General features: G+C 32.4%; 1 protein-coding gene across 1 annotated transcript in view; it reads right to left on the bottom strand.

Annotated features, from left to right (window-relative positions):
* The window catches only part of LOC145243374 (GPI inositol-deacylase-like), a 505392-nt gene that overhangs the window by 460294 nt on the left and 19583 nt on the right, over positions 1 to 25515 (bottom strand). The window contains exons 4-11 of the mRNA XM_080106197.1: positions 24183 to 24247; positions 22852 to 22934; positions 22034 to 22076; positions 18663 to 18754; positions 16611 to 16707; positions 9687 to 9844; positions 2219 to 2251; positions 1743 to 1795 (exon numbers count right to left, since the gene is read on the bottom strand). Coding sequence (XP_079962323.1) covers positions 1743 to 1795; positions 2219 to 2251; positions 9687 to 9844; positions 16611 to 16707; positions 18663 to 18754; positions 22034 to 22076; positions 22852 to 22934; positions 24183 to 24247 — 624 coding nt within the window. The remainder of the gene's footprint in view (positions 1 to 1742; positions 1796 to 2218; positions 2252 to 9686; positions 9845 to 16610; positions 16708 to 18662; positions 18755 to 22033; positions 22077 to 22851; positions 22935 to 24182; positions 24248 to 25515) is intronic.

Raw genomic sequence — 25515 nt, 5'->3', positions numbered from 1 at the left:
GCTCCGTACTGAATCAAGATTTTATTTCAAGGTCATTACAACATGGGGATTCTCAGCTCTTGATAAAAAATATATATTCTTAAAACGAAATCAACAAATTTTTTCCTATTGAACTTTAGATTTAATTTTCAATCATATTATATACCCTTTTTTTACATCAGACCTAAAGTGTTGAACAAAAGAACCGTACACATTCTGTAGACAGCAGTTATGCCCTTGGTGTGTGTGTGTGTATATGTGATCCAGGGACCTCCAAACATTGTCTGTTGAGGGATCTTTGTCGCTGGTTGATCTGTCCATTTCCTCATCTTTGTCTCAAAGTGACTGAACAATGCAAATGGCTCGTCCTCTTAGACGCTCCTGTGGCTATCTGAAAACTGACCACCGACCGTGAAGTGTCTTCCTGTCTCAAACTTACAAAACACCTCAGCGGCTCCTCATGATCTTTTTTACTAACCTCACTTTCTTAGTTTTGTTTTGCCAATAAATTATTTCCTCACAATATTATAGTTTTTTGGTTTAATTTTTCGACACATTTTCCTTCTTTTTGAAGAATCACTTCCTAATACTTTGGGGAGGGGGTGTCCATGGTATTACAATATAATCTCTTTGTTCAGTTCGAAAAGATGTGCCTGAAGAAGATTGGAGGTTCCATCCGCCTAGACGCTGTGAGAACAACATCCAAGATGAGAACAATAATCCAAATGATCCAAATATAAAAGTTTTTATTATTGTAAAGTAAACAATGCAAATAGATAATCATATGTTGGGTAACTGTTTATTATTGTAAATAATGTTTATTATTGTAAATAATGTTTATTATTGTAAAGAAAACAATGCAAATAGATAATCATATGTTGGGTAACTGTTTATTATTGTAAATAATGTTTATTATTGTAAATAATGTTTATTATTGTAAAGTAAACAATGCAAATAGATAATCATATGTTGGGTAACTGTTTATTATTGTAAATAATGTTTATTATTGTAAATAATGTTTATTATTGTAAAGTAAACAATGCAAATAGATAATCATATGTTGGGTAACTGTTTATTATTGTAAATAATGTTTATTATTGTAAATAATGTTTATTATTGTAAAGTAAACAATGCAAATAGATAATCATATGTTGGGTAATTGTTTATTATTGTAAATAATGTTTATTATTGTAAATAATGTTTATTATTGTAAAGTAAACAATGCAAATATTAAATCATATGTTGGGTAACTGTTTATTATTGTAAATAATGTTTATTATTGTAAATAATGTTTATTATTGTATATAATGTTTATTATTGTAAATAATGTTTATTATTGTATATAATGTTTATTATTGTAAATAATGTTTATTATTGTAAATAATGTTTATTATTGTATATAATGTTTATTATTGTAAATAATGTTTATTATTGTAAATAATGTTTATTATTGTATATAATGTTTATTATTGTAAATAATGTTTATTATTGTAAATAATGTTTATTATTGTATATAATGTTTATTATTGTAAAGTAAACAATGCAAATAGATAATCATATGTTGGGTAACTGGTTCGTAATGTATACAAAGAACAGCCCGGCTGTACTTGTACTACTGTTGTACTTCTCAACATCATTGTTGTTGCTACGCTACTTAAAATAGTTCATTGTATAAAAAAGTGGGTGTCAGTACTTTTTTGATTACACAGATTTTAAAACAAAACAAAATATTATATATTTAAGTAAATGATATTTTAACTTACCAAACTGCGCAAAGGTGATCAGTTGAGACCCAAGCATAAGGAACAGCCGTTGTCTGCGGAGAGAAAATAATAAAAAAGAAATTACAAAAATACAAAAAAATGAATAACTAGATTACATTGCAAGATGCCCCCCCCCCTCCAAAAAAAAAACTAAAAGAAAGAACAAACAAAAAACAATTATATTTATGTAACAACAGATCAATTCCTTTGGGGGAAGGAGATATTTAGTATTAAAACAAAACAGTTACTTGTAATGTATCAAAAAGAAGAATAACTTCATGATAAACAAAGAATTTAAGTTATGTTAAAAATATTAATGTGTTTTTGTATTTCTTCACCAAAAAAAAAAAGATAAATAAATAAAAACAATAAGATACAAAAATAAAATAACAAAGGAAACTATTATATTTGAGCTATAGATTATAAAATATTCACAAAAAAAAAAAAAAAAAAAAAAAAAATGGATATGAACTCACCGTAGCACTAATTGACACATCATCCTTAGCAATCTGCAGATAAAAAAAGACATGGAATCATTAATTTAAACAAAATCTCATATTTATCTTTAGATATAAACAAAATCCAACAGTGATGTTCATGTTATTTATAAACAAAGAACAAAAACTATGCAAGTATTAGATGGCATCACCATGCAAAAAATATAGTAGATAGTTCCCCCTCTTTATCTCAATCTTTATCATAACTTATTCTTTAAACAGGATGTCCTATAAAAAAAAAAAGATAATTTAGAATTATGCCAACATTTTGCATACTCTCTCTAGAGAGCTTCATCACATAACTGAGAACAGAATTTCTATTCAGGAGGCAGGGTGGGAAGATGTAATGCAAGGTTGGAAAAGTATAATTTGAAAAGCCAGAACCCTAGACAAACAGCACTTTGGCCTGCAAAAAATGCTTGAACAGCCCAATTGGTATTCCTTGATAGGAGTGCCTCAGGCGATTAGAAATAAATGGTGAGAAGGAAAAACCTGGGAGGGAGGACCTGTACAGGACACAGATCATATATCACGGCCAATAGAGAACAAGCCGTCTCAACAATAGTCATGTCACTGATGGCTTGTTTTAAAATCTGTTATAGAAAAAGTACTGACACCGCCTTGCTTATACAATGAACTTCAAGCAGGAGGGCAGTTGTTCTATTGTATCAACAAATGTATGGATTTGAAAGATACATTGAAATGCTTGCAAAAAGCATCGTTTGGGCTGTATTTTTTTGGTGGTATTCCCAAATGGTCATCCATTTGTTAATGACCATGCTCAACATTGCTTAATTTCGGTGATCTAATGAAAACCAGTATTTCAAAAGTGTCACACTATTATATGATTTACACACACACACTTTATGTACTAGCAGGGATATCCAGTGTTGCCTGGGGCATAAAAAAAGAGGAAATAATGTTACGTTTGACTACACTTGGTAAATGATTTTTGTTTTAATTTAATTATTTTTACGGTGCAATAATTCATATCAGTTTGAAAAATAATCCACTGATGTTGGCCCACTGCTACAAATTTGAAATAGGGACATGTGAGTGAGGAAAAAAGTTTTAAGCAGTTACGATTAAAAAATATATATATAGAAGAGATTTAGAAGGCTATCACAATGCGGGGAAATGGAATGTAGTCGGTGTTGAGGAAGAAAGATGAAAACAAGTGACAATTTGCAAATCAATATATATATATATACACATATGTATGTTCAGTTGTGTCATGTCTTACATGAAGAAGTCTACTGCATGTCATAATGTTCCATGATATATTTCAGGGAAGCCCCTATGTCCAATGGTGGATGTTACAGTTCTATCCAAAGCATGCTGAATAAAAGAATAAAAAAAAATAATGAAATTATTATTCTTCCATCCAGCATGCTTTGAATAGATCTGTAACATCCACCAGTTGACAAATATATCATGGAACATCGTCACACACAGTAAATCTCTTCAAGATATTTTGATACATAACACAATATATTTTTATTTATTACCGTTTTATCTGCTTAGTTACACATGTTTCGGTTACCGAATCGTATCAATGACACAGTAGCTTCATCAGACTTTACAGAAATGGTTATTATGATTAGAAAAACGATATTAGAAGAACACCCAAAAAAAAAGTGGAGGGGGGAAGAATTCCAATTCTAATTCAACAACAGTTAAGTTTTAAGATATAATAAGCATTAGTAGGTATTCAACCAGTGTCGAATTAAAATTGAAATCCCCCCCCTCTTTTTTTGTGTGCTACTTCTAATATCGTTTTCTTCTAATCATAATAACTATTTCTGTAAAGTCTGATGAAGTTACTGGGTCGTTGATATGATTCAGTAACTGAAACATGTAACTAAGCAGATAAAACGATAATAAAAAAATATATATTTGCTCTGCAATAGTATTGAGCACTTTCTTCAGGTTTTTACTATATATATATATATAAAATAAAATATGCATGAAACGTACTTGAAGCCAAATCACAACGTAATATTAGGAAAATAAAGAAATATTTTACTTGCTTGAATTTATCACAAATATATTTCAAAGTTAGTCTTCATCTTCAGGGTGTTCGTCATTTTTTTTTTCTTTTTCTTCTTTCTTGCCATGTTGTTAATTTGGAGAAAGAAGTCTGTATAGAGCTGCGCGTTGTATCTGGTGGTTGTATTTTGAATTTCAAGCGCATTTGATGCGTATTTTATTTTATTCAAATTAAAACAACGTTTCTATATTGAACTCTCATTCTTTTATGTTATCTCGCGTTACCTGCGCACAGTTCAAACAATTCAAAATAAAACAGCCAGATACAACGCGCAGCTCTATACAGACTCAATTCTCCAAATTAACAACATGGCAAAAAAGAAGAAAAAGAAAAAAAAAACGAAGGACACACTGACGATGAAGACTACCTTCGAAATATATTTGATAAATTCAAACAAGTAAAATATTTGTTTATTTTTCTAATATTACGTTGTGATTTGGTTTCAAGTGCACTAGATGTGTATTTTATTGTATTCAAATTAAAAGATTTCTGTATTGAACTCTCATTCTTTGACAATATATATATATATATATATATATATATATATTTACAAATTGTCACATGTTTTCGTCTTTCTTCCTCAATACCAACTACATTCCATTCCCCGCATTGTGATAGCCTTCTAAATCTCTTCTGTATACCTATCTCACACAATGCTTCAAGCAAACTACATCTCATTTAAAAAAAATAAATAAATATGTGATTTATATAAGTAATGTTCATGCATTTAACAGTAATCCAATCTTTAAATCAACCACTGATAAAAAAAAAATTACCTCTAATTATTTGTTTTAAGCCAAGTAAATAGTATAAAGAACAAAACAAAAAATAAAAAAAAAAATCTTTTGACTATGTTTAAGTTTACCAAAATGCTTTCAAAAATGTTAAAAATAAAAAATAAAATGTCCGCCATCAGGTGGGGGCAAACATGAAGACTAATAGTTCTGATTTCAAAAGTTTTAGCAAGACATACAAACACACACGCATACATACACACATACATACATACATACATACATACATACATACATACAAGGTGCCTTAAATAAGTTTCCAGACTTTTTTGTACAGGCATTTATAGAGTCTTGAAAATTTAGTATGTTATTGCTATACATCTTATGAGATGACTGACCAATTTTTATGATTTCAGGTTCAGGAACAGCTACAGTAAGAATTGGAATACACCCTACTAAAGCCGGAGTGTCAAAGCTGGTGAATTTCAAAAATACAATCCAAACATGAAGACACTTTAAAAGAACAATATCCAATTAGATTCTGTTTTAAACTTGGAAAAAAATACCACAGGAACATATGGAATGCTTCAGATTGCTTTTGGACCATTTTGCATGAATCAAGCATCAGTTTTTGAGTGGCATAAGCGATTCAAGGAAGGCAGGGAGTCTGTGAGGGATGATGAGAAGTGTGAAAGAAGTAAAGAAGTCAGAATACCAGAGTTGATTGGTCAAATAAAGAATTTCACTGTTATGTGTCTATAGAGACAATAAGTGCACAGTTTGATGTCAGTGTGGGAACTGTACACACAATTATCCATGAGGAATTGAAGATGCAGAAGATTTGCGAAAAGTTTGTCCCAAGGCTGCTCAGAGAAAATCAGACTATTTGACCAAGATGGGCATCAAGACAGTTCCCCACCCTCCCTATAGTCCAGACCTTGCTCCCTGTGACTTTTGGTTATTCCCTAAGCTCAAGGAAAACCTCGGAGGCTGCCGTTATGAAACGATTGAGAAAAATGAAAGAGGCTGTAATGAAGGTCATTGACATGTTCACACAAGAGGATTTCTATGAGGCCTTCCAGAAGTTGTTGAAATGATACAACAAGTGCATTGTAGCTGGAGATTACTTTGAATGGCACTAGAGTTTCATGTGTGTACTATTAATAAAAAGGCCTATAGGAAAAAGTCTGGAAACTTATTGGAGGCACTTTGTACATTCACACTAACAGACATCTCTCCTTTATATAATAAATTAATGCAGTTTTTTTACAAGTGTGTATTTTAGGAAATGAATGCTCTTGAAAGCAAGAAAGAAAAGCCTATACATTCAAAAATACTGTTGCCTGATTCAGAGCCAAATACTCCTTGATTTTGTTGAACCAACTGAATATCTGGAGAAAGTATATTTTAACACAATGGAGTCTATTATTTATTTTTTTTTTTTTTACAAAGGCATCACCACATTATCAAGGCCCAGAGGCCACTCAAGGATAAGGGTTAAAGAGTGTACAGTAGAAATTGGTCAATATAGTAATCATTAGTAATGAAAATTTGGTAAATTTAATAACTTATATGGAACGGCTCATCAAGAACTTATTTACTTTAGACTTGAACACATCCATATTGTAGTCAGCCGGAAAGCAGGAAAACGGAAGACAATTCCACAGGCGTGCAGTTCTAAGAAAGAAGCTTTGTTCATGGAATCTACGTTTAGGTTTAGGCACAGATAAAGAGTGGGGGAAATTATTGATAGTGTTTACAGCTAGACGAGTGTTTCTTGTGAAAGTTTGGCGAGGGGGGACCATAGATTGAAGCTCAGTTGAACACTTTCCATGAAAATAACGATACATCAGAGACAAACTCGCAACATCTCTTCTGTGAGATAGAGGTTGCAAGGAGGAGAAAAGGACATCTCCTACGAGGCTACGAAGTCTATTTTGAACTCTATCAAGGCAGGACAAGTCCTTTCTAGCAGCTCCTGCCCAGATGTGGCAACAGTATTCCATCCTTGGACGTACCTGGCTCTTATATAGGTAGAGAATAGCATCAGCAGTGAGATATCTACTGGATCGATAGAAAGATCCCACCATTTTTACAGCGGCCTTGGCAACAGATTTGATATACGTGTTCCATTTAAGATCAGGAGTAATGGTCAAGCACAGAAGCTTGTCAAAACTTGAGGCCTCCTGAAGACGAGAGCCATTCATTTCAATTGATGACAAATGTGGATTAGAATGTTGATGATGTAAAGAGACAAGCTTGGTTTTAGATGCATTAAAAGTAACCAGCCACTCCTTTCCCCATTGTACTACGTGCTCAAGATCAGAGGACAGAGAATTGGAGAGAACTTGGTCGTTTACTGTCTTAGATGTGCTACCATAAATGGTAGTGTCGTCAGCATAAATGTCTACAAATGATATAAGGATATGATTTGGAAGATCATTAATGTAGATCAGGAAAAGAGTTGGGCCCAGGATGGATCCCTGAGGGACACCGGCATTAATACTGTGAGCTTCTGATTTTTGCCCCTCAACTACTACTCTTATGAACCTATCAGAAAGAAATGATTTAATAATTGAGAAGACTTTTCCAGCTATACCATAGCTAGCGATCTTATGAAGTAAACCTTTATGCCATACCCTATCAAAGGCTTTAGATATGTCAAGAGCAATTGCCCTAGAAAGATTGCCACCGTCGAGAGATTTGCTAATCCTATGCGATATAACTGTAAGGACATCTGCTGTAGATCTAGCAGAACGGAAACCATATTGAGTGTCACTAAGAAGGTTATTTTTGTTGAGATGTTTGATTACTTCTGTATTTAACACAGATTCTAGCAACTTACTCATGACGCACAGGAGACTTATTGGCCTGTACTGAGAGGGGGATGAGCGATCACCTGAATTCTTAAATACAGGGCATACTGATGAGATTTTCCAGGGAGATGGGAAACTATTCTCCTTAAGACAACGTTTAAACAGTTTTGTAAGTATGGGCGCTAATTCAGGTTGAAGTTTTTTGAGTACTATAATTGGAATACCATCAGGGCCAGTTGCTTTACTCGAATCAAGGTTTTTGATTAGCTTCGCAACATCACGTACAGATATACGTATATCACATAGCGTGTTTTCTGATACAGGAGGAAATATTGGGGGTTGGCGGTCTTGGTCGCAAAGGGTAGAATTAGCTGCAAAGTTCTTGACAAAGAGTTTGGCTTTGTCTGATGCTGACGAGATTACCTCAGGTCCATTGATAATAGTTGGGATGGAGCACACGCTTCTGTTCAGAATTCTGTTTGCTATTTGCCAAAACTGGTGGGAACCAAGCCGCTGCTCAGCTACTTTGGACTTAACAGATTGAGCATACAACACTCTTGCGTTCCTTATTACTTTCTTACAATGGTTGCTGGCAGTCCTGAAAACGGCTTTAGTTTCCATACATCTATTACGTTTGAAGCAGTGGAAAAAGTGATTTCTGTGCGCAATGGCAGCAGCACATTCTGGAGAGAACCATGGCTGGCTGTTAGGTTTTTGCTGAAACTTTTTAGAGGGTATGAAATGGTCAATACCTACAATTAACCATTCAGTTAGGTCTAATACTATAGAGGACACATCCTTTTTAAACATGGAATGCAGAGGTAGATCAGATATAAATGTACGGAAGCTATCCCAGTCAGCCTTAGTGTATCGATATACTGTACGATGAAGAGGTACGTCTGGGGACTTATTACATTTCATTTTTATCTTAATTGATACAACAGAGTGGTCGGAAGATCCAAGAGGCGACAGAACAGAAACTGAACATAGTTCAGGGCAAGTTGTGAGAAAAAGGTCTAGTAGGCTCGCATACTGGCCGTCATTATCGGGCACACGGGTAGGTTCCTGAACAATCTGAGTGAGGTCATAGGCAATGGAGAAATCATGACAGAACCTCCCCTCATCATCGGTCTTGTTTGAGTGGGTCAACCATTCGACGTTGTGAACATTGAAGTCTCCACATACGTGAATGTTAGCTGAAGGATAAGTAGAAAGGACTTGGTCAATTTTCTCAGATATGCTTTGAAAGATAGTAACTCCGCTGTTGTGGGGGCGATAGAGAGTAAATATAAATGCAGTAGTGTGAGCTAAAGCAACCCGGAAGCACATATAGGGTAAGTTAGGATCTTCCCTGGAGATGTCCCTCCCACATGGAAAGCTATCTTTAATATAGGCACATATTCCATGCCCATGGCGATCTTGGGGGTCAGATTTAGAAGTTAAGTTAGAGTATCCTGAAATTGCAAACTCATCTAGGGAAATAGCCTGTCCAATGCCAGTTTCACTTAAAAATAAAAGGTCTGGTTTAGTCTCCTGTAATTGGGTCTCAACCTCTGGAAGGTTAGAACGAAGACCCCTGATGTTGGAGAAGTCTATTATAGGAGTTAGCTATTATATCATTATCATTAAGAACCTCAATACCAGAGAGAAACTGGCAAAGCAGAGGCTGTCTACAAAGTCAGCAGTGTGCTTAATACGGAGCTGGTTACATGTTGATTTTGGCACCAATTTTTTCAAATGTATTTCTTATGTCAGGTTTCTGTGGATTTGAATTTGGCTAAAACTCGTCTTTGCTTTTCTCATAAATGAACATAAAAAAAAGAAAAAAAAGAAAAACAGGAACTTACATTATTGAGTGACGTACTCCAAGAAGGCACCTGGTAATCTCGTTCTCCTCCTCCAGTCGAGAGGATCGTTACATTGGCCAATACGGTATCCATATTTTCAAACCAAAAACGATTCACTTTCTTATAGAAATTTGCCAAATACATGTCAAAAGATACGACTATAATAGAAAAGGAAAGTTACATATAAGCAAGAAACACAGACACATGATTTTGTTTGGTAATTTTATTAACAGATATAAAGTATGCTAAATAAAACTTTTTAAAAATTAATTTTAGATTAAGATTTTAAAATTTTACCATTGGTAGAAAATATTGAATTTAAAAAAGGGTGGGGGGTAATTTAGGTGCACAGAAATATAAATTTTACAGCATCTATAAATCTCACCTGTCTGTTTAAATCTATGTATGTATGTATTTTTGTTTGTCTGCCCAAAACTTTCAACAAAGGCGATGGATTTTCACGAGATCAGTATTGTTTTGAAGCTCGCCCCTTCAGATGACAAATATCGAAAAATTGGCCAAAAACATTAATTCTGTCACCCTCAACTGGGCATTTTTTTACAAGGAGGAGGTCGCTTTTTTCACAGATATTTTTGAAAGTCATCTCCTCTTTTCGATTGACTAGCCTTAACTTAAACCTTCACCACTTCCGGTTTGGCGATGGACACAATGGCAAAGATGTCTTTTTTTTTTCACATTCTTTTCCTCTTTTGCAGTATGGATTCGAGACTGGCTACTACTAGTGGTGGGACGATTAATCGGAATCGTTAATCGTAAGAATCGTGTATTTTGGGAGGCATCAGAATCGGAATCGCATCGTTAAAAAATACCTTAATTTTCCGATTCCTTCATTACGATTCTTTTAGTCTGATGTTGAAAAAAAGAAAAAAAATTCCTGATATTTCTAACTGCAAGAGAGAAATGTAGCATGTTATAAAAAGAAACCAAAGAAATTCATTATTAACAGGGCAATGCTTAGTGCCCCCTCCCTTACAAGGTTCATTCATTCAGATCTATTGTAATCAAAACTACAAAAGAGTTAACTTGAAAAGAAGTATGCAGGGCTCTACATTGCGAGTAAAAATTAAAAAAAAAACGCTTATCTTTTTGGCGACTGTTTTTTTTACTGACAAATCTTCTAATAGTGAATGAAAATGCTTTTTCAACTTATATTTTCTTAAAACGAGCAAAGTCAAATTATTTAAACAGTAAAAGGTTTAATAGAACAATTTTTCTTTTTTTAAAAGAAGGCTTTTGAAAGAAATATCTCTAAAATGAAATTGATCACGTTGTATTATTTCGCAAAATTTGGACAGTAGTCGGCTTCTTTTGAAGTTTCACAAAAACCGACCCCATACCTATCTCTTCCAAACCTAAAGTTATTAAATAACCCCTTCGTTAATTTAAGGGTAATTAATTCAATTCAGACAAGTTGTTTTTTTTTTTATTTCATTGAAATAAAATCCATTTTTAAATTTTTTTCTCCAGAAAGATAAAACCCTGAATTTGATTATATTAAAAGCAGAATAATATAATCTTTTTTCTAGAATTTTAAATTGAAAATTAAAAAAAAAAAAGTGTTTGACGCAGTTTTTTGCCGAACGAAAAAGAAATTAATATATATTTTTTAAAAGGTGTTGTAATCAATTAATTTTTATGTCTAAATAATATTTACGATTAATTAAATAATTTCATTTTAAAAAGTATTTATAAATAGAATTTTACTTAAAACTTATAGTTTAGCAATATTGAACCGCATCAACCATGTGTGAATTGAACACAGTCAACCAAAAAAAAAAAAAATTCAAAAGAAATGCATATTTGCATTTCATTATGTAAACTTTTATACATTGGTTTCAAAAATTAAATTCTATAAGTTTTTTTTTTTTGTTAACTACTGGTTGGTACAATTTACCGCTCCATCCCTTTATATTTTTTTCTTTTTTAGCGGATTATTTTCAATTAATTATCCAAATAAGTGACTAGCTTTAAAACAAAATTTAATAGTAATTTATTTGTTTACAGATAAACTGAATTTTCTAATATGGCCTCAAAGTCCAAAAAAAAGTCTTGCATGGAAACTTTTTGAAGTTGATGAAGATCATGAGTTGAAAGCCATTTGCAAAGTCTGTCAAATTAAAATATCGCGAGGAACAAAACCATCTAACATGACCACAACCAACATGTTAAAACATTTAACTATGAAGCATCCAGGAGCAAAATAAAAAAGAAAAGGAACAAAAAATTACCAACTAGTCACTCAGAGCAGTTTTATTAGTGAGGGTCGAAATCGCAGTGTCTTCTTTTTTTGCCTAAGTCACCAATTTTTTTAACCTTCCTTAACTTCAAAGAGTAAATACAATATATACAACTAAAAAAATAATTTTTAAAAATGCTGATTCTATTCATGAAAAATTCTTTTAACTAGAAATTAAAACTTAGGTAAAGATAGCTGACTGACAGCAACAGGAGCACTGGTTAACTACTGAACCACATGGAAAGGTGTGGGGGAGGAAAAAAGGAAATTAAAGGATGATAATAAATTATGATAACCGTCTTTGAAAGGCACTAAACTCCTAAAATTTACTTCTTTAAAATTTTAGGCGGCATTCCCCGGCGATTTTAAAGCACTCTCTCTCCAAAAGAAAAAAAAAAAAAAAGATTTAATTTTTAAGTTTGGGAAAGATATATTTATTATAACCGAATTCCTGTATGAAGACTGGATCTACTTTATTGGACGTTAATTTGTGAGATAAGTAATTTTTCAATGTTTAATGTTTTTAAAGTTTCAATTATCAATTAAATATTTTTAATTGCGTTTTTTTTTTCAATTTATTTATAAAAAAAAAACAGGGTTTAAAATGTATTTTTCAAGGTAACAAGCTTCGAAATAAGTCTAATTAAAAAAAAATCACTTAATTTTTAATTTCGACAACCCTGAGAATTTAATTATTAAAAAAATATTGAAATGTGACATTTTTTTTATTTAACATTTCTATTAGTTCAATTAATTTTCTTTCAATAATTCATTTCACTCAACAAACTTCACCATTTTTTGTTTTGTTTTATCTTTTTCTGTAATTTTGGTAACTATTTTTGCTCAATTTTATCTAGTATTTCATTTGTTTTTTATAGTGGTATCATTTTTATATGTGTTCCTTTGATATACCCTATTTCAAAATTAGTTTGGCTAAACGTTAGAAACAACGTGTAAAAGAAATGAAAAAGTAAGAAAAAACAATAATTGTTAACTACTCTTTGTGAATTATGGAGGTCTGAAGAACTGCCGTCACAAATACAACTATCAATAGCCAAACAAAAAATCGTTTTTGAAATTCCTTTACTTGTAACTTTTCGCTATACCTACCTTTTGGTATAAAACACAAAAACTTTCGATTAATGGTATTTCTCAAATATGGTCGTTAACTTTGGAAGGGTTTTTTTGTATCTACAGCGCCATGTCACGTGGTATATTGTTTTTTTTCATTACGCACGTTCATTTATAAATTATTAAATTAAATATTTATCTTTTTTATATTTAATTAGTATATATTTTCTTTCTCTTCCGCTATATTTTTTTATTTAATTCATTAAATCTGTAAATTATGAAATAATAATGAATCGTGTTAATTTATTCTCTAATTTTCTTGTTTTTGTTCTGTTATATAAATTCTATTTTATTTGTTTTTGCTCTGAAGGATAAATTCTATTTTCCTTGTTTTTTTTCTGTATTCCAATTAAGTAAAATAAATTTTCTCTAAAATAAATTTTGCTAATTTTTCCGTTTAGTTTACTATATAATAATTTTATTTAAACCAAAACACGACGGTGTAGACATAAAATATCTCTTCCAAAGTTAGGGAACATATTTGGGAACTACCGACCATAAGTATAAAACTACCTGGTATATTTCAAAACAATAATTCCCTAGGAATCGGAATCGGAATCGTACTTGGTATCGGAATTGTTAATCAATATTTTCCGGGAATCGGAATTGTATAAAAATTAGGAATCGTCCCAACACTAGCTACTACCACTTTTTTTTTTTGCCCAACACACACCTCCAAACACCCGGGCACCCAGGCTAGTTATTAAATAAAATAAAAATAAAATAAAAAATACATCATTTTTAGTAGAAAATAATTTTAATTAGTTATCTAGGGACAAGTGTACCGCTATTCATTTTGAGAAAAAATTCAGCTTTCACTTGCTCCTTCCTCAACGACATAACATCAAGAAGTCTTTTTGTCAAAATGACCTTGACATTAAATATCAGCAATGATCCATGCTGAATAAAACAAACCCTTCAAAAGATCAAAGATGTGTTGGTATCAACTCCACAAGACATTTATTAGTCGCTCTCTGGCCACTGTATACAGCTATGGTCCAAGCACAGTCAGAATTTGCATTATCAGTTTGGAACCTCTATTTTGATCAGATGTACAACCAATTGATTATCTTCCATCAGACACCTGCCATATTCCAAATGCCTTGCTTCTTTGAGCTTGGATTTTTTAAAAACTAACTACTAGCAAATGACTTCATAAATATATACAAAATTATTAGCCATCTCGCCAACAACACTTATTTTGATCTACATTTATCTAACACATGTCAACGTGTCTACAAAGTCAGAAAAGTTCCACGATTTAATGAAATCGATCAATAACTGAGCCGTCAAGAAATACTTGTCTCATGTAAGACAATCCAATACTGAAGTTTCATAAATGTAGAGGAAAATCCACTGTAAGAAATATTAGTAAACACAGCATTTGATGAAGCAAAATTCTATTAACAGCTTGGTAATCGGTCTGAGTCGTGCAACCAAGTAAATTACCTCTACCAAACACAAAAGAGCTGCCATACTTTGAATGCTTTACTTCTGAGCTTGAATCCATTGAAGGTTTAACGTTTAGCAACTGACTTGGTAAATATTATTAACCTTATGGCCAACAACCCGGAGCATATTTTTGATCTCCATATATCTAAGGCATGTGGATAGGTCCACAAAGTCAGAAAACAACAGCTCAAATCTCATGAATTATGCAAACATTTTTTTTCTTGCTTAGAATTGTTAAAGCTTGGAACAAACCGTTTGCATCGGGTGCCAAAATACCACATCTCTTAAAACCTCATGCTTCCTGCAGTGCCAAAAGCACACCTTATCATTCCCTCCATTTAAGTAGAGTAGAAAGTGAACCTTGAGTTTACTTTCGGAAGCCTCATAATTCTTGCTTCCCTTATTTTATCCGTTAATCCTCAGATTCCATAGGCGATGTTTCTGACAAAGGGGAAAGAATCTATCCATCTGACATTTATCGTTAGTTAAGTTTGACTAAGTAGCATTTTGTTTTTTTAGCTCCTTATATATTGTGGCTTCATGCCTTGTCTGGAGCAATTTCTATAAAAACTATATATATATATATACACACACACACACACACACACACACACACACACACACACACACACACACACACACACACACACATTCATTTTCCCTGGCAATTGTACATTATCTGATACACATGTACTTTTGATGAATTCTTGTGCACCTAGCACTGTACACAATGATTTCATTATTAAAAAAAAAAAATAAAATAAAAAATAAGCACACAAAGAGAATAATAAGCATCTTACAAGATTCGAAGCTATGCTTCAGAATGAGGATGACCTGTCACGGGTGTCATCTTAGCCACTTAACTAACAAGCTAAATTATTTAATAGTATTTAATGCAACATCTGTAAGCTTGGAACTGGTTCAAACGCCATCAAATGCAGAAGTGTTATGTATAGCAGACACAGCTAATTTCATTTGCAGCACCTGTTAAAATAGGACTGCTATACAAAGCGAAATTATTGCAGGTATTGAAAGAGTCAATAAAAAAAATAATTCACCTAACAATTGATTCTAGTTTGATTCTAGTACACAAATGGACACAACTGTAAGACAACGTATACCTGTCATAGGCAGCATCTTCAGTCGACAATTTTACAAACACACAAATCCCATCATATGTGAGAGTGGCAGCATATAACACATGTTCGACCTGTACTCTTGTATGGCTGCGAAACATGGCCGATGATGAAATGTCAAAATGAAAGGATTCCTGCTGGAGAGCATCAGGTGGAGGAAATTGCTGGTCTCAATATATATTGGCCTTCATGAGAAAGTATGTTATACGATAACGTATCAACTGGTAGGGACACGTCACCTGCTGTCAGTTATCCGAAACATACCAAAGTGTGTCCCACACATTCAAGTCATGTGGTAGGCCACTTAAAACATGGAGAGAATTAGTTGATGACGACCTGATTCTGGCGGTGGCACAAGCGAAATAGCAACGAACAGGACAAGTTGGAGAATTTTCATGAAGCACCTAGCTCCAAGTCCGTGACAATACAAAAAATGAAAATAATATTACAAGAGCTAATCTTCACAAACTATTATATCAGACTATCTCCTAAGGAATTGCAAGAAAAAAAAAGATATTTATTTCATCATACATCATAGGGTGTAGGTTGCCAGAAATTAAAACAATGAAAAAAAAAAAAAAAAGGAACGGAATATAGAAGTGATAAGATTATGCTGTCAAAAATCTTATTGGAGTAGTATATCTTCAAGTGAAGATAACTTTGTTCAGTGTGTAGCCAACACAACAGTGGGTGCCTGAAAGCGCTTTGTCTGCAGATCCCAAAGGGTAAAGGGTTTGGATTTCGACTTTTGAATGACTATATAATGTTTCAAACGGTTTGTCATCATTAATATGCCAAGGAGTCTGATTGGTCATTATGTGACCAAACCACCTTGTAGGGGTTGCTCTCCACAAGAGGAAAGAAATGTTGATGTTTATGAATGTTATAGTTGTTCATATCGAGATGTAAAAATTACAAATTTTTGTTTTGAAGGTAAATTCCACCTACCCGGCTGTTGATGGGGTGTGGCTTGCGTGATGATAAGATGAACTTGGTGAGCAGCAAATTGAGGTAGCGTATACAAGGCACGCGCAATGACACCACCCTGTAATGAAACCACAAAAATAGAATCAATACAATACAAAACAAAATGACTCATTAAGTGGGAAAGTTAGAAAGTAATTAAGCAAATTTTTATCATTTTTTTTTACTGAAAGGTCATGGCATATGAAGGCCAAGGCCATGGCATATGAAGGCCAAGGTCATGGCATATCAAGGCCAAGGTCACTTGAAGATAAAGGTTTGGTTGTTTTGTTTTATAACATATCAGCCCTTTTCGGTGATTTAATACTGAATCCAGTTATTTTGGAAATAGTGTTCATGTTGCATCCAGTTATTTTGTAGAAGGCTTTTTAGTCTTCAAACGTTTTGCATCTTCAATCGTTAGTTTGTAGTGTTTGGTTTGGTTGTTTTATAGTGGATTTTATCATTTTTGTTCCCTGCCCTGTGAAACATTAACGAGTTTTGCAATGGGAGAGGGAAAAGGGTTACAGTATTAATGTTTTGTTCATTTTAAGTTAGGAAACCAGTCAGGAAGTGGAGGAGATAGAAGGGGAAATGGGAAGAAGGAAAAGGGGGGAAACGGTGAGTTGTTTTCGGCTTTGCAGAACATAAGTTTTGCAAAAAGGGATTAAAAAAGCAAAAAGCATCTATGCATTTTATCTCAGGAAGCTAATATCTTCAGACAGCCTGATCTATTAGCACCAGCGAAGATAAGGGAGATAGAATGATAACTAGTTGATGGGGGAAGAAATGTCATGAGAGGAAGAGTATTACATAACAAAAAGAAATGACTTAATCAATTAATGATAGATTTCTGGGTTTTGAGGATCAAAGCCAAAACAAAATCTACGTAGTAGGCAGTGTCGAGAAAGCAATGTTATTGTGCCAACACACAAGCTCGAAAATTAGCAACTTCATTTCCAAATTTTTATCAACTTATTATTTATCTAACTTTAGAAAATAAACTATGTTCAACTATTCAACAACATACAAAACATCACATCATCACTTCAACAACATAGTTTTTCAAACAAAGCATTGTCATTGCTCAGAGACCCAGAGACTGGGTGGGCTTTCTTGTAGTATTGCGTACCATGACCATACTTGCTGCAATGTTTACAGAATGGCTGAGCTTGCAGTCAGATGTTATTTACTTTAGGATCTGAACCTAACCACAATCTGTTTATCACGTTTTCCAAATTGTCAGCTTGAGAATTTTGTTGTTGACCTCCAAACCAGATTCGTCAAAACTCTTCAACCCATGACCATCGTTCATGTCAATGAGTTCCTATTGATTATTATATTGTACCCAATATATAGTAGTGGCTGTGCAGTGTGAACTGGTCATAAAATACACTTAAATATTTTAATTTATACAGATTTCGTATTTATTATTCTTATAGAGCCAATATTTTATTGATTATTATATTGTACCCAATATATAGTAATGATTTCAAAAGTGAAAAAAAAAATGACTTAGGTGCCATCAATTAGAATTGAAATCAAAACACATAGCTCTCCAGCCTATTTCATTATCGTCTGATCTAAGTTCATATGCATATATAAAAACTTAAAATAACGTTGTCAAAAAAATATAAACATATTTGCACATACGTAAATAACCTGTTTACTAATAAATAATAAATAACACGTTTAGTTAATATACCTGCCAAGTTGCAATTTTTTTTTCAATTTTGATACTTTAGCAGCTATTTTATTGGCTGAAAACCAAATTGAATTTGTTCCACAAGGTCCAACTGACAGAGTATTTTGATAAAGACTGTACTGCACACAGACAGACAAGGGAGATCACTCTTTTCGTCCATCATAAAAAGCAATAATTAAAAAAAGGAATTTAAAACATTTGTACATCTGACACATAATCTATAATAATAATAAGATTTAATCAAAATCCAATCCATTCATAACACTTATAGTAATCTTGCAGACACAAAAACAAAATAATTAACATTCACATCCTTCGGTAAACCAACTTACCATCGAATGACCAACCAACACAACAGAACTGGGTGGATTACGAGCTTTCTTGTACAGACTAAGAATTTTTTTGACACAGTAATGAACATATTCTGAAAAAAAAAAAAAAAAAAAAAAAAAAAAAAAAAAAAAAAATTAAATATAGACAGATGTCAAAATAGAACAAAAAATTCAAATTTAAAGTTAAAATAGAAAGATATATTAAAATAGAAAGATATATTAAAATAGAAAGAAAAATTCAAATTTAAAGTTAAAATAGAAATATTAAAATAGATAATATAAGTAGATTAAGTTTGGTATTCCACATTTGTTTCTCAAGATATTTTAAAATAATGATTAGTGGGTGGCGGTTGAAGCATAAAACAATGTCTTTTTTTTTAATTTTATCATTTTTATAATTTATTTATAAATTATTTTATTATTTATTTTTGAATTATAATAATAAGAAAAATCTATATAAAAAAGAACATTGGTTTATGCTCAACCACCAATCATTATCAATAATGATAATATAATGTAAACTTGATTTTTTAAACCATTAAATGTGAGCAAAAGTCATAGCCTGTTCACTTAAAATGAGTGCTTTGATACCAAATCAATGGTTGAATATGGTTAAATGTGAGCTCATTTTTACATTAAATTCTAATCTCACTTAATCCCTGTGTATGGAATTGATACAATAATATTTAGTTTGCTGCATCTTATGACAAAAATATTGAATGAATGAATCAAAATATTGAATTTCAAGTAAAACAAATAGTAAGATATGCAAAAATTATGAAAAACGATAAGATAAAAGAATAATCTATATATATAAAAGGCAAAATGTGTGTGACCATTTCGTGTATGTCTTCAAAAGGCTTTTCAAGCACACGCTCCTAGGTTCGTTACTATCGCTTACAACTGTTTATATGGGTCCTATATCATAATATGTAGGATTTGGGAACGTGGGTCGTCTCTAGATTTATTTACGTCGACTTTTATGAGATTCGCGCTATTTCGCTTTGTCCCCGGTTCGTCCTGCATTTTTGTATAAATACAGTGAAAAACGTTGGGTTCTTGGCTTTTGCTCTGCTTTCCCCCCTTCCCACCATCATCTGGGGTGAAGTGAAAACTAAAAATAACGATCGCGCGATGACCTCATTTAGCGTCGTCCTGTCAATCAAACCTCTTTTAGCTTTATAAGCTTTAACTTAACACGCTAATCAATTATTCTCACTCGTGGTCGAGACCGTTAAGTAGTTGGCATTGGTTGCCACCTCCGCGTCAAAGCTTCCGGGTTCAATCCCTCCTCCCGACCAAACGTTTTTTTTTATTACTTCGCTTATTCTTTAGTTTACCCCCCCCCCCCCCATACACAGGTTTATTTATGCCATTTTTTTTCCGTTTTGGTTTTGGATTTTTTTTTACATCGTCTTTTTTATAATATTTAAGCAGGATTATTAATTACCCCCCCCCCTCCATACACACACCTACAAACACCCGGGCAACGCCGGGTACCCCCCCGCTAGTCTATTATATAAATCTCACCTGTCTGTTTAAACGTATGTATGTACGTTTGTATGTATGCCTAAAACTTTTGACAGAGGCAATGGATTTTCCCGAGATCAATATCGTTTTGAAGCTCAACCCTTCGGAAGACAAATATCGATAAATTGGCTAAAAACATTAATTCCTTCACCCTCATCTGGGCACTTTTCTACAAGGAGGGGGTCGCTTTTTCGCCGATATTTTCAAAAGTCATTCCCTCTTTTCGATTGACTAGCCTTAATTTAAACCTTCACCACTTCCAATTTAGCGATGGACGCAACGGCAAAGATGTCACTTTTTTTTCACATTCTTTTCCTTCTTCATATTACGGGTTCGAGCCTACCTGCCTACTACCACTTTTTTTTTTTTTGCTCAACACACACCTCTAAACACCTGGGCAACGCCGTACACCCAGGCTATTTATTAATAAAAAAGAAATTCGTGAAATAGCAAAATCACTATATTGTGCACACTAAAAAAGGAACCAGTTGACAGGGGAGATAATGAAGTTCTGCTGCATCATATGACGAATGTAATTCAAAATATTGGACAAATTTTACTCCCCCATCTAAACTTTATCGAAAACCGTTTTTCTATCTAATTGTTTTTCTGTAATTTTTGGATATATTACTATTTGGGACGTGACAATTACATGTATATAGGTACCATTTGTTGTACTTAAAATTCAATATTTCAATTTTCAAATTTTGTTCGTTCAATATAGAAGCACCCAAAGGTCCATACAAAATTTTTGTCAGATTGGCTCAGTAGTTTCTGAGAAAAAGTGGAACAGACAGACATTGCAAATTAAGAGAGATATAATATAGATACTCAACTATTAGGTACAATTCAAATTAAATGAGTTAGTACAATAAAATAAATATTTTAATGAATATTGAATATTATTTTGTTTGTTGTTTTAACAAACAAAAAAAAAAGCAACATAAAATATCTTCTTTCAGATTGATTGTATTACATTGTCAAATTGGTTATTTGTGTTTGTAATGTTTACAATGAATAACTGTTACTACTTAAAAATTAGGTACAAGTCTCGATTTCAACCTAATTAAAAACAAAAATACAGAAAAATCTTTAATATATGTACCCATCACAGAAGGAAAATGTCACATTCCAAAAATCACATAGTTTGATAAAGTAGTTTTATTTTTAACTTAGAAAATCAAATTTTACGAGTAAGCAAAAAAGGACTATTTCATGTCTCTGCCTTGAAAAACAAAAGCAGAAAACTCAACAATAATTCAAACTTACAAGATCAGCTTTGTAATATTAATTATTTCACATTAATCGCATAAAAATGATTTCCTTTATAAAAAAAAAAATACTTGATCAATTTTTCAGCAATTCTTCGGTATTGGAACAAAAATCAAAAGCTGCAAAATCAAATTTCCATTAAAAAACTAAGTTATCTACTTTTTATGTTAATTTCAACTAAAAACAATGTTATCAACTTATGTCGCAATTAGTTAAATATTACTATATTATTACATATTACAGGTATTTTCACGAGTTCACTGCTATCATTTTGGGGAGAAATATACCAAGACAGATTTCAGTTACCTCCCCTGTTCTTTTTTATTATTTAAGCATAGCTTGCATTTTTTTTTTGAAAACTATTTTCATTAATAATTAATTTTTTACTTTATCATTTTTCATAATTTTTGGATATATTACTAATTTCAACATGACAATTAAGTGGATACTATTGGTTTTAACTGAAATTCAATCTTTTGACTTTCATTCAAATAACAAAGATGGATTTTTTTATTTTTTATTTTTTTAATTAGGTTGGATTCTCAATAAAAAATAAAAAAAATTCTTACCAGTTTGTTGCTGGAGTGTTCCACCCATCATTCCGGAATATTCCTAAATAAATAAAAATGGCAAGAATATTAGATATAAGAAATAAAAATAGTCTCCCTCCATCCTCCATATTTTTGTAATCAATAGCTTTTTTGCTATAAGCTGTATATCTGTTTCGTCAAGGCAAATATTGGTCTTTGTTGTTCAAAAGAAGAAATTAATTTCCAATCGAATTCTATATTTATCTTGATCAATAACAATTTTTTTTATTTATTAATATTATCCTAGGAAGTAATCCTTGCACAGTCCCAACTCAGAATATTGCTACTTAAAATCAATGTTTAGTATTTTAACAATAGTTAATTTCTTTGATACTGACCAGTCAAAAAGACGGCACAATCCTGCTCGTTTCTTCTTTGGTTGACCAAGAGGGCGAGGAGTAATAAAATAAAATGTTTGATTTATGTATTTGATAGCATCATAATTTTGTACTTGATACTGTGAATCAATTGGTTAGCTTGCTGTAGATAGCAAAAGAGTTTTTTAAAATTTCTTGGAGTACATATATACATATATAAAGTAGGTTCCCTAGTTTTTCGGTATCTTTATAACAATACGCTAAAGCATTTAATGTTTCAAAGAATTCAGATTTTCACCAATCAGTGGAGAACTACCAACCTATATAACAACAATAATACTTTAGAAAACCATACAAGTGTTTTTATTCACCTGGAGAAGACAATAGAATCTAAAAAAAAAACAAACAAACAAACAAAAAAAAAAACCCAGAAAAAATACACATCTCATTGAATAAATACACCCGGAAATTATTTCTTACCTCATTGAGATCCACACTGAAGTAGTTGAAATGAAAAGCCATGTTTTCAGCTTTACGCAGGGCAATGGATGCCAAAGAACGGACTGAAAGGCAAGAAAACGTAAAATGATTATATCCTAATCAAGAATGTACAAAATATATAATTGATATATACGGAGTAAAAAGATTTAAAGTTCAAATTTGACAAGAATGATATCAAAATCAATAATAAATTTGTTTTGATTATGTAACTACATTTCCTTGGTTTGATGTCAACTCTTATGATTTATTTGATGCTAAAGTTGTTTTTTGAGGAGGAGGGGGGGGGAGACGGACTAATTTTAAAATCAGCACCCTAGTTCTGCTGGCCTATGAAAGGAACAGATTAAACATTACATTGTATATAACATCACTCAAACATACCATGCCTTTCAAAATGCAAAGAAAAAGAAAACATAAAAGTATGGTTTAATCCCAAAACAATTTATTTTTCCTTAAAAATTGCAAACAATTTCTACTTATTTCTTACAAAAAAAAAATTGGTCTTTCTCCAAAATTCTTCTTACATTTGACAAAAATAAAGAAAAATCTTTATGATGTATATAGCCATGACAGAAAGAAAATATTGTAAACCAAAAATCACTTCTATTGATGAAGTAGTTTAACTTTTATAAAGAAATTCATTTTTAAGTGCATTTGACATTTTCCAATCCCTCCTAATGTTAAGAATGGCTTTTTAAAATCTTGCAAATTTGAATTATTTGGAGTTATTTCTCTTGAGACTGTGTCAGAATTTTTTCTTATTTATCAAGTAATTTTATTTTTAAATAAAACTTGATTAATCTACATGACTTTGGTGTACAATATTTTCTTTCCACCAAGGATACATCACACGGATTTTTCTTTACTTTTGTTTTTTTTTTTTTTAACTCTGGAAAGCCTGCAAAAAAACAAAAGTGAAAAAAAAAGTAAAACATCTAATTTGTTTAAAACAAACAAACAAAATAAACACAAAACCACTGAAATTCAGTCTTTATTTAAGGAAAACATCTAGGAAAAGTAACACTCTGATATAACACCTTTCTACTTTCAGAATAAATGAAGCACAACTATATACCGACAAAAATTAGTACTATATAAATTAGTTAACCTTGCTGCGAAATTAAAACTGGTCAATAATAAAGCAAGAGTAGATAGATATCTCAATTCATTACCGGAGACGTTAATGAATTGAGGATGCCAGGGCAATTTAGAGCGGTCTTTCCAGTTGTATTCAAAATGGCTAATTATTCAAGGGGACATAACTCCAACATAAAAAAAAAATAAATAAAATAAAGCATTTGTTGACTTACCTTGCTTATAACTACCAGCATTTCCGTGGATAAACAAAACAGGAATACCATGCATATTAAGGTTTCTGCCAAAGATGAAGAACAATGAAATATTCAAAGAAGAAGAAGAAATGATTTTGGGAGAGAATAGTTTATCAATAGCTAGACTGTCATTATGTTTCAAAATCTTTGAGACGAGCGTTTATAATTTGCATCATTTAGTTTACTATTTTCATCTTTGATGCTGTTCTTGTAATGTCTCGGTCGATGTAACCTTCGACCTTCTTGTCTAACTTGAGCAACTGCACAGAATTTCAAACAGAACCTTTTATTTAATAATAATAAATTTTAAGTGACAGTCTTCTGGAGTTTAAAGATTCAATCCTCAATATGAATGACACAAAGAATTTTTTTTTTTTTTACATAGGCATCACCACTTATCAAGGTCCAGAGACCACTCGAGGATAAGGGTTAAGAGTGTACAGTAGTCAACTGGACAATATAGTAATCGTTAGTAATGGAAATTCGGTAAATTTGTTAACTTAAGTGGAACGGCTCATCAAGAACTTATTTACATTGGACTTGAAGACAACCATATTGTAATCAGCTGGAAAGCAGGAAAACGGAAGACAGTTCCATCGGCGTGCAATTCTAAGAAGGAAACTTTGTTCATGGAATCTACATTTAGGTTTAGGTACAGATAAAGAGTGGAGGGAATTATTGATAGTGTTTTCAGCTAGACGAGTGTTTCTTGTGAAAGTTTGGCGAGGGGGGGGACTATAGATTGAAGCTCAGTTGAGCACTTGCCATGAAAATAACGATAAAGCAGAGACAAACTCGCAATATCTCTTCTGTGAGATAGAGGTTGCAGGGAAGAGAAAAGGACATCTACGAGGCTATGAAATCTATTTTGAACTCTATCAAAGCAGGACAAGTCCTTTCTAGCAGCTCCTGCCCAAATGTGGCAACAGTACTCATCCTTGGACATACCTGGCTCTTATATAGATAGAGAATTGCATTAGCAGTAAGATATCTACTGAATCAATAGAAGGATCCCACCATTTTTCTAGCAGCCTTGGCAACAGATTTGATGTATGTGTTCCATTTCAGATCAGAAGTAAAGGTCAAGCCCAGATGCTTGTCAAAACATGAGGCCTCCCCAAGATGAGAGCCATTCATTTCAATTGATGCCAGATGGGGATCAGAACCTTGATGATGTAAAGATAGAAGCTTGGTTTTGGATGCATTAAAAGTAACCAGCCACTCCTTTCCCCATTGTACCACATGCTCAAGATCAGAGGAGAGAGAATCGGAGAGAACTTGGTCGTTCACGGTCTTAGATGTGCTACCATAG

This window comes from Euprymna scolopes, chromosome 22 (assembly GCF_053919585.1).
Source record: "Euprymna scolopes isolate OS-2025 chromosome 22, ASM5391958v1, whole genome shotgun sequence".
Lineage (NCBI taxonomy): Eukaryota > Metazoa > Mollusca > Cephalopoda > Sepiida > Sepiolidae > Euprymna > Euprymna scolopes.
Note: the sequence above shows the minus strand (reverse complement) of the source record. Positions and strands in the feature narration are given on the sequence as shown.